The 16,831-nt window shown below is 47.4% G+C and overlaps 1 protein-coding gene across 1 annotated transcript; it reads right to left on the bottom strand.

The window, feature by feature from the left end:
• Positions 1-1,309: 1,309 nt before the first annotated feature.
• On the bottom strand, positions 1,310-16,350 carry SHH (sonic hedgehog signaling molecule). Its single transcript, XM_067542800.1, has 3 exons — positions 15,820-16,350; positions 10,309-10,570; positions 1,310-3,515 (listed from the first exon to the last, which is right to left on the bottom strand). The coding sequence occupies exons 1-3, from the start codon at positions 16,126-16,128 to the stop codon at positions 2,791-2,793; spliced, it is 1,296 nt and encodes a 431-aa protein (XP_067398901.1). The 5' UTR covers positions 16,129-16,350; the 3' UTR covers positions 1,310-2,790.
• Between the last annotated feature and the right edge of the window lie 481 nt (positions 16,351-16,831).

Here is a 16,831-nt window from a genome sequence, read left to right as displayed (position 1 = left end):
TTGCCATGGTCTGAGCTCAGAGTGATTAGACACTGCCATGTTCTGAAGTCAAATAGTTTATAAATCCCAAATGTTGTCTTACTTTGAGCGCAAGGAGATTGTTGTCTAAGGGCCTGATCATCCAACTCCCATTAAATTCAGTGAAGAGACTCTCATTGACTTCAGCTGGAGCTGGACTAGGCCTCAGAACAGCACCACAAATGGAGGGCTTTAACCTCCACCCAAAGAGACAACTAGTCTGACACAGGTAACTCACAACTCCAGGACATGGCAACGCTGAGCATAAAGAGCTTACACACTGCGGTTCTGCTATCCATGTAATGCCAGAGCACACAATCCCAGACACTTCTGAGGGAAAAGAGATCACAAAACCAGAGACTGTCAGAGGACAGAGAGAACATCCAATTGTCAATGAATAGTACATTATGTACACATGATCAGAATTTGGCCATGACCGCCTACTACTGCTCTAGAAACTGACACGCTTTGAGGATAAAAAATTATGAACCTCCTCCTCCCAAGACTGCCACCTTACAAGAGCCTCAAAGCCCAAGCAGATGTCTCGGAAGACTGTCTGAGTGCAAGGTAGTTGATTTCCAGCTCAGTTAAGGACTTTGCTTAACTTCTGGAGCAAAATGGTAACTTACGTGTAATCATCCTAACTGTAATCAAAACTGAAGAAAAAGTGAAAAGGCATTCACGGAAATGTCCTTATGTTGTTGTCTTCCTATCTGACACTCACACATGGCTTTGCAAAATTTTAAAAATAGAAAAATTTTCTTTGAGGTGTAGGGAGATACCACAAAATACAGCAGAACCTTGCTAACTGGCACCTTGCTAATCAGCACGTGACAATTCTCACCAAAAGCCTGGAGGTCATAACCCGATCCTCAGCAAAGATTTCATCTCTAAGTACAGCAGTGATCACATTACTCAGATTGCATCACTGATTTTATAGAATACACCCCAGTACATTTACTAATATACTGTGAAGCATCATAAATAGTTATAGCTAAATAATAGGTCAGAATAAATTAACAAAGTACATTTGGTGATGCAGTATCCTTGATTTTTTTAATTTTTTTTAATTTGTGTTTTGTTCTCTTTGTTGATTTAAAAAAGCTCCAATACTCACATCTTTACTCAGGCAAGACAGCCACTGAAAACTGCTGGCCAGATTCTTCTTTCAGTTACAGCAGTGTGATTCCAGAGTAACTTACTGAAGTCAGTGTATTTGCATCAGATTTACATCAGTTTAACACCCCATTTCTGCAAACTAATTGCAGTCACTGGGGCTCTGTCTGGGCACAGTGGTTCACTTGCAGATTGGACCTTTAAAGCAAGGTAATCTATTGCTCCCAGAAGTCAGTGGAAAGACTCCCATTGACTTCAGTGGTCTTTGGATGAGTTCTTAAGCGAACACAGAACCTGGAACAGTGGAGCTTTGCCTGAGAAAGGGTGGCAAGATTTGGTCCAGATTCCAGTAATCCAAAATGCGTCTGCCAGTCATTAGTGCGAATAAGTGAGGTTTTACTGTCAGTACAACAAATCTAAGGTTCCCCAAGAGCTGATGTGATGTATTTGGTTACTCCCTTAAATTTATCAGAATTCAAAGTATAAGCAACATATCTAAATAAAACAATGGGCATTTCTTTAGTTTTCATGTTTTCTAAACCAATAAGCAAAAAAGAAAAAAAATGGGATGCACCAGGAACTCTTAGTTATTATATACTAACCAGACTGTGCATGGCACATTTTATTTCTATAAAACTATTAAAACTATTACAAAATATTCAAAAATACATTTTAGTAAATTTACAGCAGTTATTTCTCAATTTATTAATGCAAAACATCCTTCCCTCCCTCTGTACAAACTACTATCTCCATCATCACAGAATCACCGCCATGTGCGCTTTTTAAAAAATATTTTCTAATACATTTCTTTCTTTTTTTGAAGTTAAAAATAACGTTTCTTACGGTTTTGTAAATAAAAAGTTTGTGTAACAGTCTTGACTTCCAAGAACGTGGCCCAATGGTGTTTTTACAAAGCAAAATATTTAAGAAACATGGAAAACAATACAGGAAATGATGTTACATTTGAAACTATTTAAATTAAAATAATATATTCTCATATTTTACACTATTTCAAAAAACGAAATGTGATTCAGTTAAGTATTGATCTCTCAAAAAAATCTAATTTACAATTCTGTGTATAAAAATATAATTTATGGACCCCATGAAGTTTGTCTTTTTTTGTTTGTGTTTAGACTTGCTGAAAAGAAGGAGCAATGCCATGGAGGGAGGGGAAAGGAGAGAATTTTGCTTTCTGAAAGTCAGGACGCGTGCCATGTAGAAAAATAGACTCTGCGCAGTTTTGCTTGGCCTCACGTAATAATGTTCCCCCCCCCGTGAGTGCCGTTCACATGATAATAAATTATCAAAGAAACTTCTTAAGGCTCTTGAAGGTCCGGTTCATATCATTTGAAAACATCTATTCCAAATACCACACAAATAAATATCCAGGAGAGGAGGGAAAAAACCAAAAGAAAACAACAAGCCAGAGACCAGAACAAAACCAATAAAATATATATATATATATATTTATAAACTAAACAGAACAAAACTTCCCGGGGTCTTTGTTTTCCTTAAAGTCTACTTTGCACTGTCCTACTTTATTATGCATTATTATTATTATTATCCGTGCTCGCCTTTCAAAAATAGGGATCCTGTGAGTCTGTTTTGCCCCTCGCTCGCTCGCTCGCTCGCTCTCGGCCGGCGGGGGGGGTGCCCTCAGCTGGACGGCACGGCCATGCCCAGGGGGTGCAGCGAGTCACTGTCCAGCACCCAGCTGCCGAGCCGGTAGAGGAGGCGAGAGTACCAGTGGAGGCCCGGCGCGGCCGGCTCCGGCGAGCCGCCGGCGCTGGGGGAGAGCACGGCCAGCAAGGCGTGGGCCAGGCGGAAGGGGGCGAAGGCCCAGTGCGCCCAGCTGTGCTCCTCGATGACGGCGTAGCAGGAGGCCAGCACCCGGTCGATGAGGATGGTGCCCTGGGCGGTGAGCGGCGCGTAGGCGCCCGAGGCCTCCTCCCGCAGGGAGACGCTGTGCACCGCGGCGGGCAGCAGCCGCCGGCCGCCCTCGCCCAGCACGTAGATCCGCTGGCCCGGCCGCACGCGGCTGGCGAAGAGCGCGCGGCTGCCGCGAGCCGCCGCCTCGGGGGAGCCGGGCCGAGAGTGGTTGGCGGGCGGCGGCGGCGGGGCCACGAAGAGCAGGTGGGCGGCGGTGAGCAGCAGGCGGGCCCGCGGCTGCCGCGTCTCGATCACGTAGAAGAGCCGCGGCGCGCCCTGCTCGCGGTCCAGGAAGGCCAGGAAGTCGCTGTAGAGCAGCCGGCCCTGCGCGTCCGCCGCCAGCACGCGGTCCCCGGGCCGCAGGTCCCTCACGCGCTTCGTGCCGCCCTGCTCCAGGTGCACCGTGGCCGAGCCCGGGAAGCAGCCGCCCGACTTGGCGGCCACCGAGTTCTCTGTGCGGGCGAGAGACAGAGACAGAGGCGCGCGGTTAGAGCCGGCGGCGGGGGGGCCACGGGCCAGGGCCAGGGCCGTCCCGCCTGCACCCCCCGCCCGACCCTTCTGCACTGACATCGCCCCCGCCCCCTGTGCACCCCCCACCTGTGCTCCCCCTTCCTGTCCCCCCCCCCCCCAACCTCCTACACTGCCACCCTGCACCCCGCCCCGGGCTCTGTGCACCCCCCACCTGTGCTCCCCCTTCCTGCCCCCCCACCCTGCACACTGCCCCGGGCTCTGCACCCCCACACCCTATTCCCCCCACCGCTACACTGCCACCCTGCACGCCGTTCTGGGCACCCCCACCTGTGCACCCCCTTCCTGTCCCCCCACTCAACCCCCTACACTGCCACCCTGCCCCCTGCCCCCATCTTCTGTGCACCCCCCACCTGTGCACCCCCTTCCTGTCTCCCCCAACCCCGTACATTGCCACCCTGCACCCCGCCCTGGGCTCTGTGCACCCCCTTCCTGTCTTCCCTCCTCCCCCCACCAACCACCTACACTGCCACCCTGCACTCCCTTCTGGGCACCCCCACCTGTGCACCCCTGCACTGCCACTCTGCACACTGTCCCGGGCTCTGTGCACCCCCATTCTCTATCCCTCCCCCCACCAACCACCACTACACTGCCACCCTGCACTCCGTTCTGGGCACCCGCCACCTGTGCTCCCCCCTGCACTGCCTCTGTACACCCCGCACCCTGTCCCACCACCCCTCTGCATCCCCCACTGTCCCACCTTGCCCCTTCTACTCTGGGCCCCTCCCCCTCTGCACTCCGTCCCTGGCTCTCTGCACTCCATCCCTGTGGCATCCCAGCTTCTCTGCACCTTCTCCTGAGCTCTAGTCTGTGCATTCCCTGCTGTCTGCCAGGTGCTCTGCATCCCACTGTCCCACCCTCAGCGTATGGATTGGTTTCATTTCTTGCCGCAACACACACACACTAGCCAGGGGCTCTCTGCCTCCTGCCCTCGTAGTGCCCAGGTAGGGACTCTCCCACAGCCCTCGACCTCCTTTGCCATAAGTCCTACATTCCCTAGCCTGGTGTGCTCAGCATCCTACTCCCCCTCCCCACAGCCCCAGGTTGGGGGGTGTCTGCATCTCACACATCAGGTCATGAGTTTCAGTGCACACACCTAGAGCAGTGACTTGTGCATGCCACTTTTCCAGCCCAGGTTAGACGCTGTGAACCCCTTCCTCACAGAGGACTTTGCAACCCCTTCCTCTTTCCTCCATTAATAGTAGTACCGTAGTGCCTAGAGTTCCTAGGGCCACATTGTGCTAGGCACTACTATACATACACATCACAAGAGACAGTCCCTGCTCCAAGGAATTCACAGTCTAACTAGACAAGACCGTTAAAGCCTTGCCTAGAAAAGTGCTCTGCTTTCACTACATCGATTACAAAAATCTGATCTTGTGAAAGTGATGCAGCCCCCTTTGTAGCTGTACTTACATTACAAAGAACATTAGAAGGGCCATACTGGGTCAGAGCAATGGTCCATCTAGCCCAGTATCCTGTCTTCCAACAGTGGCCAGTGCTATTGCTTCAGAGGAATGAACGGAACAGGCAATCATCCAGCTGAAGCTGCAGCTAACTCAATATAAGCAAAGGTTAAACCAGTATAAGTGTCTCTAGATTGGAGGTTGTGCCAGTTTCACTGGATCAGTTTCAAAATTGATGTTGGCTTGTCTACATGGGGGAAATTGACTGGTATAGCTCCAGCAGAATAACCTATTCTGCAATAACTATTCCAGAATAGCTCTCCATGTGGACACTACTCTGGAAAAAAGATACTTTGTTCCTGAATAATTGGTGCACTTCCAAAATGGAGTCATTCTTCTGGAATAAAATCTCTTTTATTCCCCAATATCATGTCCACCTAGGGAACTGTTCCAGAATAACTAGAGTGGAATAGTTTATTCCAGTCAATTTCCCCGGTAGACAAGTCCATAGTTAAATTGTGCACTTTTCTAAGGCCTGGTCTACATTTAAAATTTAGGTTGACCTAGCTACACTGCTCAGGACCATGAAAAGTTCACATCCCTGAGAGACATAGTTTAACTGACTTAACGCCCGGGGTTGATGCCACTAGGTTGACGGAAGAATTCTGTGGACCAAGCTACTGCCTCTCAAAGCAGTGGATTAGCTGCAGTGATGGGAAACACTCTTCCGTCGCTGTATCAAATGTCTACACTGGCCATAGCTGTGCTGCTGTAGCATAGACAGTCTAAGCTGGGAATGGGTGATGGGATGGATCACTTGATGATTACCTGTTTTGTTCATTCCCTCTGAAGCACCTGGCATTGGCCACTGTTGGAAGACAGGATGCTGGGCTAGATGGACCATTCTTATGTTCTTAAGGGCAAGTCTACTCTTAAACACTGCAGTGGTGCAGCTGTAAGCCTTCAATGAAGACACTACACTGGTAGGAGAAAGCTCTGCTTTTGGCATAATTAATTCACCTCCCTTAGGGGCGTTGGCTATGTTGACGGAAGAAGTTCTCTCACTGACATAGCACGGTCTACATGACGGTTAGGTCAGTATAACTCACACCCCTGAGTGACTTAATTATACTGATACAGGTCTGTGGTGTGGACCAGACCTAATACAGACAAGATCAAAGGGTAGGAGGGGAATCAGAGGCACAGAGAGATGAAGTGACTGGCCTAATGTCACGTAGCAAGTCAATAGTAAGAGTCAGACTTAGCTCCCAGGGCTCCTGATCCTTAGAGCTAGTCTACACTTTAAAACTTACAGTGTCACAGCTGTATCGGTGCTGCTGTGAGAGCACTTGTGTAGCCATGTATGTTGACGGGAGACAGCTTTCCCGCCGACATAATAAAACCACTGATCCGAGCAGCGGTAGCTATGTCGGTGGGAGAGCGTCTCTCACCAACAGCACTGTCCACACAAGCACTTATGCCAGCAAAACTTATGTCGCTTGGGGGGTGTTTTTTCACACCCATGAGCAGCAAAAGTTTTGCCAGCATAAGTGCTAGTGTAGACAAGGCCTTAAGGCTGGTCTACACTGGGAACTTACATCGACATAGCTACGTCTCTGAGAGATGTAAAAAATCCAAACCCCTGAGAAATGTAGTTATACCAACCTAACCCCTGGTGTAAACACTGCTAGGGGGATGGAAGAATTCTTCCACTGACCTAGCTACACCCTCTCAGAAAGGTGTATTACCTACCCCAACAGGAGAACCCTTTCACTGGGTATAGGTAGTATTTACACTGAAGTACTACAGCAGTGCTGCTGTGGCATTTCAGGTGTAGACAAGCCCTTAATCCACTGTCCTATCCACTTGATCTTTCTGCCTCTTGCTACCTTAACAGCTTGTGAGCACTCCTCGACAGCAGTCTCTGTGCCCACACACCAGGTGAGGATTCCCCGCAGCTCCTTCTCCCCTCAGATAAGAGTCTCTCCCTTCCCCACACACAAACCATACAAGAGTCACCACCCAACACTGCACCAATTCTCCCAAAGCAGGAGTATTTGCCTCCCACACTAGATCAAAAGACTCTTCTCAGCTCAGGTCAGGAGTGTAAGCTCCCCCAGGCCCCTGCCTGATCTTAAAACATCTTCTACTTTGTGCATAGGACGGTCTAGTCATTTGGGGTTACTCAAGGGGATTAGGTTTAAGCTGATCCTAAATTTTGCGGCTCTTGGTTATTCTCATCACCACTGCCTCATTTCAGAAGAAATCCTAGCCATTTTTAAAAACAAGATCAACCAGCATTCATGGATTTGATGTCTCTAGCCTTCAAAATATTACTGTAATATGTAGAAATGTAAAAGATTTTAAGGCCAGACGGGACCATTATGACTGTCTATTCTGGCCTCTTCCATAGCACAGGGTCTGGAACTTCACCTAGTGGTTGCTGGGTGTTCTTAAACACTCTAGTTATCTTGTATATTTGGTTACACCCATAGTATTTCACTGTAGCAAGGACATTTGATAAAATTACTTATTTCCGTTCCTGCTCCCTCTCTTGACTTCACTGCAGTTTTCTCCCAATTACTGAGTGTGCCAATTTATAGTCCAAGTAATTTTCCTCCTAAAAGGAGTAAAACCACAGGTCCAGATTTTATTTTTGTGCCTCTGTGGCTGGTGCTTAAGCTATTATGATTTAAATAAACACTTGGAGAATCTCCTAATGACTTTCTCAGGAAGGACAGGAAGGGCGAAAATTAGAATGTTATTGATTTGCTAATGACTTTATCACTTCAGCTTCAGAAATGAAACAGCAAGATGTCCAAGGCCTCTTCACTGAGAACATGGCAACAAACGAGCTATGTGCTTTATGTAGAGTCCTTTCCTAGCAAACTACACCTTAGTACAAGCCCCAAGTAAAGCTCTTGCTTGAGCTTTGTTTGCATATTCAGGGGCTTGATGAATAGATCTAGTAGTGTAGCAACTCTACAAACATGCCAGTGAATTGGCAGAGGTGTGAAAATCTGCTTCTTTGAGCAGTGCTGTTTGGGTTCTCTACTTAAAATCCAATAAAGGATCAGCATTGTCATTCTGATTCATGTAATAAATGCAGACACTCTTGGAAGAGAGGACACTTCCATTTTTTTCCCAGCTTCTTCCCTCCACCCCCCTACCCCTATTTGTTCAGGTGCAGAAACCCTATGTGCCAATTCACACACATACTCTCCAAAAAACCAGGACTTTCCAAGCACTATTTGCACAGCAGAGCCACTTTTCCAAGACACTCAAGATGTGTATTTGAATTTTAAATGTAGGAGCTTGCTCTAAATACTTGCTGTAGCCCATTATCAATGTCCCTTTTACCACCCCAGCCTCTCTCTCCTCTGTCCTGATGACAATAATTCAGACCTTGGGGGAACTCTTCTTTGCATTCCAATCTCCGGGATCATACTTTTTGCAAACAGAGATCTAGATAAAGAATCTTCCTGCCTGGAATTATAGGGTTTAATCTTCTCATAAGATTCTCTGTCATGAAACGAGGGTTTGACAATTTGAAATCAGACTTAGCTGACGGAATTCAAGCCTGCTCTCTTGAAACCCGTGTAGTACAGTCACACGACCCTGCCTGACATGCACTAAATATTACCCCAAACCTCCAAGTGTGTGCGGAATTTTAATGAGTGGATTTGTTCTCTTGGAATTATTCCTCGCCTATGAAATATACATGGAGTTGAATGATGTTGTTCATTTGGAATAAGGTTACTGTGCAGCACAAACAGACACCTTGCACGGAGCAGATCTTGACTATTGAAAAGGACATTTAATATCACTAGAAGCCCAGCAGCTTTGTAGAGATTTCTTTGGCTAAATAAGACCAGAAGATTAACTAAAGCAATATCAGGGATTCAATGCAGAGCCTGCATTGGCCAGGAGAAGTGTTACTCTTGATCAACCCAAGAACATAAAGCTGGTTAGGGGGCCTGATCAGCTCCCAGTTGACTCAATGGAAGTCTTGCTGTTGATTTTAACGGGAGCAGGATCAGCCCCCCTCGTTACCTTACTTCTAAGTAAACGGATATATTTAGAGAAAGTAATTATTTTCTTTTTGCAACTAAGTATTTCTTGACACTTTAAAAGTGTTCCTTGGCTAAACGAGGCTATTAAAATACAGTTTAGATGCTATGCAACAAACACTTAGAGGTGAAAAACCCAGCTCGTCTGCGATGCACTGTGAACTGTTTTGCTAAACGCGTCAATTTATGCGCAGAAATGAAGTTTCAAATTTCGCGATTTATTGTTAGCAAGTTATTCCTTTGTTGAAACAGCATGTGGCGTTGTAAGCACAGGGGAAAAAATCCTGGGGTTTCTTAGCGGCTACAGATTAAGGCGTGAATGGCATTAATTTTCTTTTTCTTGCACACACTAGTAGGTCCTGTTAGCAATAGTAATGATGATAGACTTCGGGGCGTGCAGCCAGCTAGATGTTTTCAAATGGTCACTCTATTTGTTTTTAAATGTGGATTTAGACAAAATAAATTCCACAGGGGATGACAATAGTTTTGCAGAGCTGTGTGATCAGTGGGGGCCGGGGGGAGGATCAAACTTTAACAAACGGGTTGAGTTGGCTGCAGGTTTTTGCATCCCGGTGATTAACATAGGGCTAGAGAGTTGTAAGATGCCTGGCATCCGTTCCTATCCGCAGGCAGGCAGAGAAAGCTAGAGCACCTTCCTAGTCAATGTCCAGACCAAACTGCAGCTGAGATCACTATGCGGGCGTTTCCCTGCCTTCCGAAACTCCAGTCTAGACCTAGATTGTCCTAATCGCATCCTCCCGAGTAGGCAGAGAAGCACAGCACGAGGCTGGCTCATAAACGTGACCAGGCCCCGTAGTTATGTAGGGCTCGAAATCAGTTCCCAGGGAGGAGAGAAGAGCAGGAGCCTGCCGCAGCTGCCTCCCCTCCTCACTGCACAAAGCAATGCCCAGAGACCCGCACCCTCCTACGGTGCCTGCTTCTCATGCACCCTGCGCTTGGCACAATAAGACCCAGGGCTCGGCTTTGGGAAGTGACCGTCCCTTGCACGCCCCCCTCTCCCCCCCAGGGATGCTGCGGTCCCTCCGGTGTCTGTCCTGGGAAGGGTTCAGACACCCGGCGGGGTCCGGGCTCGCCTATACACACGTATTCTCCCCGGTGGTTCCAACCTGTCAGGACTGGGCCCCGCGGCCCTTAGGGGGGTGCCCTGGCTAGAAACCCCTGGGCAGCTTTGCCCGGGCTGCCGGGCAAGGGGAGCGAGGAGGCCAAGCTGCCTTCCTTACCTGCTTTGACGGAGCAGTGGATGTGGGCCTTGGACTCGTAGTAGACCCAGTCGAAGCCCGCCTCCACCGCCAGCCGAGCCAGCATGCCATACTTGCTGCGGTCCCTGTCCGAGGTGGTGATGTCCACGGCCCGGCCCTCGTAATGTAGCGACTCCTCGGAGTGGTGCCCGTCTTCATCCCATCCCTCGGTCACCCTCAGCTTCACTCCGGGCCACTGGTTCATCACCGAGATAGCCAGGGCGTTCAGCTTGTCTTTGCATCTCTGCAGGGACAGGGGCACACAAGGGACACACGCATTGCCCTGGCACCGCTGCATTGGCAGAGCATCCTCCAGCCACTGACTCCCGGCCCCCCCGTGAACGATGGCATTGCAAGTGTTAACCTCTATGGAAAAGCGACAAAGCCTGAGCCGTGCTCGGTCCGTCCGGCTCCCACTGAAGTCAATGGCAAAACTCCTATTGACTTCCAGGGGCAGGATCACGCCCTATACAGCCCTGCAAGGTGCCGGCCCAGGGGGATTGCAAAACGGCTCCGAAATCTAAGGTGCAAGCCTCAGTCTGATATCAGAAGTAAAGTGAGGTCGGCGGTTGAAGCTCGGATAATTCGGAGTGAGTGAGGTCTAAGTATAACCGAGCGCTCTTTTAAAGGCTCGCCCACTTTCTTACAGCCTGCTACCTGTCTGAGTTCAGAAGGAAACCTTTAGCATGGCATGATCTCTCCTCATCCCACGAGCTGGGGGGGAGTGGGGGGGCTGTGTTTTCACTGGAGAGCTGGGGTCAGCTCCATCGTTTTAAAGCCTGTAACCGTATCGAGTAGGTAGGTTAAGGCGAATTCCTCCAACTAAGTGCATTGTCACATGATTGGGAGCAAAGTTTCCCAAAAGACTAACACTTGCCATATACCTGGGAGTCCAATATCTCCCCTGGGATGTCTCTCCGGCTCTTTTCAACTTAATTCTGTGTCGAAAAGGTTCTCAATAGATGTTAACAGCCTTCATGTGCTCGAAGGAGTTTTGCCTTCGCAGATCACTCCCTAGACCCCTCAGACTAATCTGGGCCAGAAACATTCATCCGGCTTGAAATATACATACGTGTGTACATGAGAGCAACCCCACACGAGATCTCTTAGGGGAAGAATGAAAAGCAGAGCGGGACCAAGCTGATAGCAATGGGAAAAACCAACAAACCCAGAGGTGAGCTATGGCAGAATATGAAAGTGGGGGTGACAAGAAGCATTCTTTATATGGAGTGCCGCATTCCTTGAACTTGATAGAAGCCTGCCCCAGCACTGGCTTTCTGCTTCCTGTAACCAGCTTCTTTCCTTTATGTTTGCTTGGTTTTTTTTGGTTTGAAATTTACCGGGCAGTTCGGTGAGAAGTTTTAAGAGGCTATGGACAATCTAAAGATGCAAAAGTTGGGAGGGGGGGGGGGGCGCAGAGAGAGGGAAGACTGAACAAGGCTACATGAGATCATTTCAAATAAAGTAAGAAAAGTTTGGGTAGATTCTTGTCACATCCGAGAGTTGGAATAGATTATTGCTCTACCTGAATGAATCAGTGCTAGAAAAAGGTGATCTACTACCATCCACATCCATTGAGGCTTGGAGAAGCCATGTATGTACATTGCAGGCAAATGCGAGACTGCATTTGTAGAACTGGAAAAATACATGCTGGCAGCTGATCTTTTTTCAAAGGACAAAACCGTTGTGCTATCTGTATATTTTGACTGTTGCCATCAAAGAAATATAATCTGCAGGTGAGTAAAGCTGAAGCCAAGAGCAGCGAGTGAGTAGGGATGTTTGGCTTTCTCCAGCACAGCTCTCCCCACCACGTTATCAATATGTAAAATAACACACCACAAAGGTTCTTTTCACAGCTCCCAGAAGGGGAAAAAAACTTGCATTATTCCTGCTACACTACTTTAAACTACGTGACCGGATTGCTCAACAGGAAAGTTCCAGCGCGTATATTACAGCCATAAAGAGATATCTAGCAATACTTCTGTGGCAGTTAAATATAAAATGCCATGGTGAGTCCACCTTGGACTCCATGGGCGATTGTTCCATGTGACTTCACATGTTTATGGGAAGCGCTGATTGTTTGGCCTTTAATGTAATGTTTGTCCAGGAAAGTAGAAAACCATAAGGAAGTTTAGCTTGTGAATTTCTCTCTCACGGGCATCATCCGAGGGTGTGCGTGTCTGTTTCCATTGCTTTGCAGAAAAAAAGTGAAACGTTACACGTTTTAAGCCACTGACAGGGAGAAAACCCTTCGCTGCACAGCGGTCTACAGCCAGGTTGCTTTATAACTAAGAAAACAAATCGGGAGCAGAGCAGAGGTTGCTGTTCCAGCTCCTTCCCCTATAAATACCAGCTAAAGTCTCCCTGGCAAAATAAAGGGGAAGGAACGACCTTCTAAAGGACTTTCCTTCCTTTTCTACTGGCCGAGCTGGATTGTCAGAGTCAAAAGCCGTGAAGCACAGACTCTTTATTAATTCATTGGGTCGTGTGCCACAGCTCAAGCCCAATTCTGTTCAGCCACCGTGAAACTCAGCAGGGCTGCCTCGACTGACGCTTTGTGTGGAGGCAAAGTTGTTCAACAAGCCCTCTCCTGCCAGCCCCTAATCTCTTCACAAATGAATTGCTTGAAGGAAACACTTAACAGGTACCTGTCAATGTAAACAACCTGGTGGGCTTCCTAAATGCCAAGTTGATCTCCAAATTCCTTACATCATGCCCCGGTTGTGTGCCTGTATGGCACTGGATTGCTGTTTTATTTCATAGAAATTCCAGCTTTATCATACTGCCCTGGCCGCCTTATCTCTTGCACAGATCCAGCCAATGGTTAGTGACTCTGTGTGTGTGTGTGGCGGGCGGGGGGGCAGAGAGGGGGAGAGATTCAGCAAACTGCTGTTGTCACCTGCAAAGTTAAGAACCTGACTTACCTAGCTTTGTTTGCGTTTTTTCCCCTCTTAAGTTAATATTAACTAGCAGCTAATGCATTCAGCAACGAGTCTGAAAGTTTAGCAGTTCCACTCAGGGAAGATCTTTCCATGGTTGAAGGGCTTGTGAAGCAGGCATTTAAAGGCTTGAATTTAACAGAACAAGAGGTTGCTGATTGAGAGAGAAGGAAAGAGATTGGCCGAGCTGGTTGTAGGATTGCAATACGAGGGAATTCTAATGTCAGCGGCAGCTTCCCACCAACTCCCTGCAATACTGTGCTCCGAAGAGCATCGAGCAATTCCAGCCCCTACCCCCGAAGAGTGTTACAGGATCACTACTGTTCAATCACCCCATTACCTCGCCCCAGCCCCAGCCAGGGTTGGGAGATCACTACTGTCCAACTGTCCCTTCCTCTCCCCTCCCCCAATATCATTATGCAATCACCCATGTCCCATTATCCCTTTCTCGCCCACCCTGTCCCCAAAGGGTGTTCAATAACGAAGCTGCTTCCAGACGTTGATCTCTTATTTTTGTGTGGTATCTTAGCTGTGCTATCAGCTAGAGCGGTGTTATCCACCCCCCCTCACCCTCCCCCCCCCCCGCCTTTGTGTGTAAGGAACAAGAACAGTCACTGAAGGAAAAAGTATTTGTTTTCGTTTCGTTCGTCTGAGGGAAGTTGACAGAAGGTCAGAAGTTCAAATGCTGCCAGCTATTGCAGCGAGAGTGGCAAGCCATGTACACGGCTCTGTATTCCCAGGGAAGGGCAGCTAGAGAGACAAGGCTGCAGCAGAGGAGAGAGGAGACTCTACAATATATGCTGGGATCTACCCTCCCCTTTTTTAAACATCATCACACATTTTCCCTTCCTCTGTGGGCTTCCATCTCTTTCCGTCTATCTTTCAATCTCGGGCTCTCCCTCTCTCTTCTTCTCCACACCTAGGCTTCCTGTGCTCTTTCATGAGTGTGATGTGTGTGTCTGTCTGTGTCTAATTACACACACACACACACACACACACAAAAGCACGTCTTCTTTTTTCCTGGGGCTTGCTAGCAGCAGCAGCAGCAGCAGCATTTGCCGTATTAAAAAGGATACAAACTGAAATCCTAGCCGTTGCGATCGATAAAAGAGGAGTAAGTGGAGCTGAAAATGCGAGATGTGTCTGACTCGGCGCAGAGCTTCACTGTCTTTGCATCTTTTCAGAAAGGGAGGATGACCGAGGGCTATAAGCGAGGGACTGGATCTTACAATGCATGCCACGATAGTCATCAGCCAACCCTCTCCCACTTGCCTTTCTTTTGCATTAGGAGGCGAGATTAAAGCTGCTATCGAATTGGACTGGGAACTCTCTACACAACGCGTTCTGCACTGTGGCCTGTGCATATTTAATTGAGGCTCGCGCTTCTATCTGGCAGAGGCGCGCGCGTCAACACTCATAGGTACAGTAAGATTTAAGGTGGTCGGGAGGAGACACGTCCCTCGCCCAAATAAATCTAGTAAACTTGCGGAAAATCAGGCCGAGGCAAAGGGGAGAGTTTAGGAAATTCTCCCCACCACCAGCGCGCTTCTTGCAGCCGAGTTATATTATAGCGCTGAAGGTGGGACTTAAATATATTAATAGTGGGAAGGGGGGAAAAAAAGCTGCTGACCTATATTTGGAGGAAACCCATTTTTAGTGTCTAAATGGCACCTAGATTCCATGTAGTTTCAAAAACTCCAGAACTGGGAGACTAATTGGTTCCACCTCCTCTCAGTGAGCAGTAAGAATAATAATTGTAATAATGCGGCTGTTTGGGAGGGTTTATTTTTTGCATAAAATGGTTCCGCATTCTGATTCCATCCCCGATCCAATATTTACCCAGCTGTAAGCCTTGTGCCATCTGATTTTTAAAACAGCAGTGATGCAATGCTGATAACTTGCAAGTCCCTCCCATTTGGAAGTACCAGAGCATTGGCGGCGAGCATCCTTAAAGAAATATCAATATATTTACGCTCTGATGGGCACAATTGCAAAGGATGGTATTGCAATACAAGCTATAGAACATAGACACAGGAGAGTAATGGTCGATTCGAGTTCAGTTGCTTTTTGCGAGGGCAAGATTCCATACATACTAAATTTAGAATTCGCTTGCAACCCGCAATAATGCAGGGTGAGAAAATAAAATAAAAAAAGTCAGCAGTTGTACCAACCGAGGACTGCATTTGTAATAATGAATGAGTGGCCTGGCGGTCACTAGACACTTGGGGTCCTCTTAGCTGTATACAATTCGTTTGATCAAAGTGCAGCCTTTGGGGACAAATGCAAACAGAAATCTCTAACCAAGTTACAGGGAACGCCATGGCAAGGTTATAATTGGAAGTATTACACACAGCCCCAACCGATATATATCTGTGGCTATATGCCCTTACAAACTTATCTGGATATTTACATTTCAATATGAATCTAACCGATGAGGGAGGTTTTTGGGGGGAGGGAAGGGGGATCTCTTTCAAAAATGCTAAGACAGATGTTTTAATTTAGGATTGCTCAGATACGCTAACAAATACAAATATATGTATCTATGTGGGTCTACCTGAGTCATCAGTCTGTCAGCTCCAGTGTTCTCTTCATCCTTAAAAATAATGTCAGGGTTGTAATTTGGAGTTAATTCTTTAAATCTCTCGGAGTTTCTGGAGATCTTCCCTTCATATCTTCCACTGGCCCCTAGGGTCTTCTCTGCCACATTGGGAATAAACTGCTTATAGGCTAACGGGGTCAGTTTTTTGGGGTGTCTCCTTTTTCCAATGCCCCTGCCTGGTCCACAAGTCAGCCCAGAGGAGACCAAGAGAACGCAGATGAAGCCCACCAACAGAATTCTTGTCAACAGCAGCATTTCGTCCATTGAATCCAATTACTTCAAAGCTCTCTGTGTCTATCCCTGGCTGTCTCTCTAGATCTCTCTCTTCCTACGTCCTTGTCTGCTTTCTGAATCGTACACTATCCACCGATCCCTAGCAAGACAGGTGTTGGAATGGCAGGCTTTAGGTCGCTGATAACGGAACACATCGGAGTTGGGTCGTGAGACAGCAATCGAGAGACAAAAAGAGTCTGATTTTAATGGTAGCAAGGCTAGAGACGCTTGTGAGAGGAGTCTGCCTTTAGTTCTATATTATAGCTGCCAGAGCTGAGTTCTGATTGGCCAAGGCGAGACAAGCTTCTCTTCTGATGTATTAACCCTCAAAAAGGCAACAAATTCTTGAAAGATTTTTTTTTTCTTTTACCTGAAGGGCTTGGAGCTGAAAGGGGTGGGGAGAGCGCTTTCTTGGGATAACATCAATTACATGCTGGGTTTTTTTTTTTTTTTTTAAACTTTCTTGGCAGAGTGGTACATTTGTCAGCAAGAGTAACAGATGTCTCTGTGAAATAAAAATATTAGCAGGTTGCCTCATTGCATTTCAAGTCTTTGAGGGCGGGTTTTAAATACAATAAAAATAAAACGTGGACTATCCAACAACTTGGACAAATAATCTGTCAGGGGCAAAATCACAAGTCACTCGAAAATTAACCTAAGTGTATCTTTCTTTTTCCTTGAAAAAAAATATTGC

This window comes from Emydura macquarii, unplaced genomic scaffold, assembly GCF_026122565.2.
Source record: "Emydura macquarii macquarii isolate MOO-44397 ecotype Brisbane River unplaced genomic scaffold, CSIRO-AGI_Emac_v2 contig_719, whole genome shotgun sequence".
Classification (NCBI taxonomy): domain Eukaryota; kingdom Metazoa; phylum Chordata; order Testudines; family Chelidae; genus Emydura; species Emydura macquarii.
This window is presented reverse-complemented; position numbering and strand designations above follow the sequence as displayed.

Excerpts from the sequence above, each read along its gene's own strand:
- SHH (XM_067542800.1), bottom strand. The coding sequence starts at position 16,128 with ATGGACGAAATGCTGCTGTTGACAAGAATTCTGTTGGTGGGCTTCATC. Across the intron at positions 10,571-15,819 it reads CTGACAGACTGATGACTCAG|AGATGCAAAGACAAGCTGAA; the intron begins GTAGACCCACAT and ends CTGTCCCTGCAG. Across the intron at positions 3,516-10,308 it reads CCACTGCTCCGTCAAAGCAG|AGAACTCGGTGGCCGCCAAG; the intron begins GTAAGGAAGGCA and ends TCGCCCGCACAG.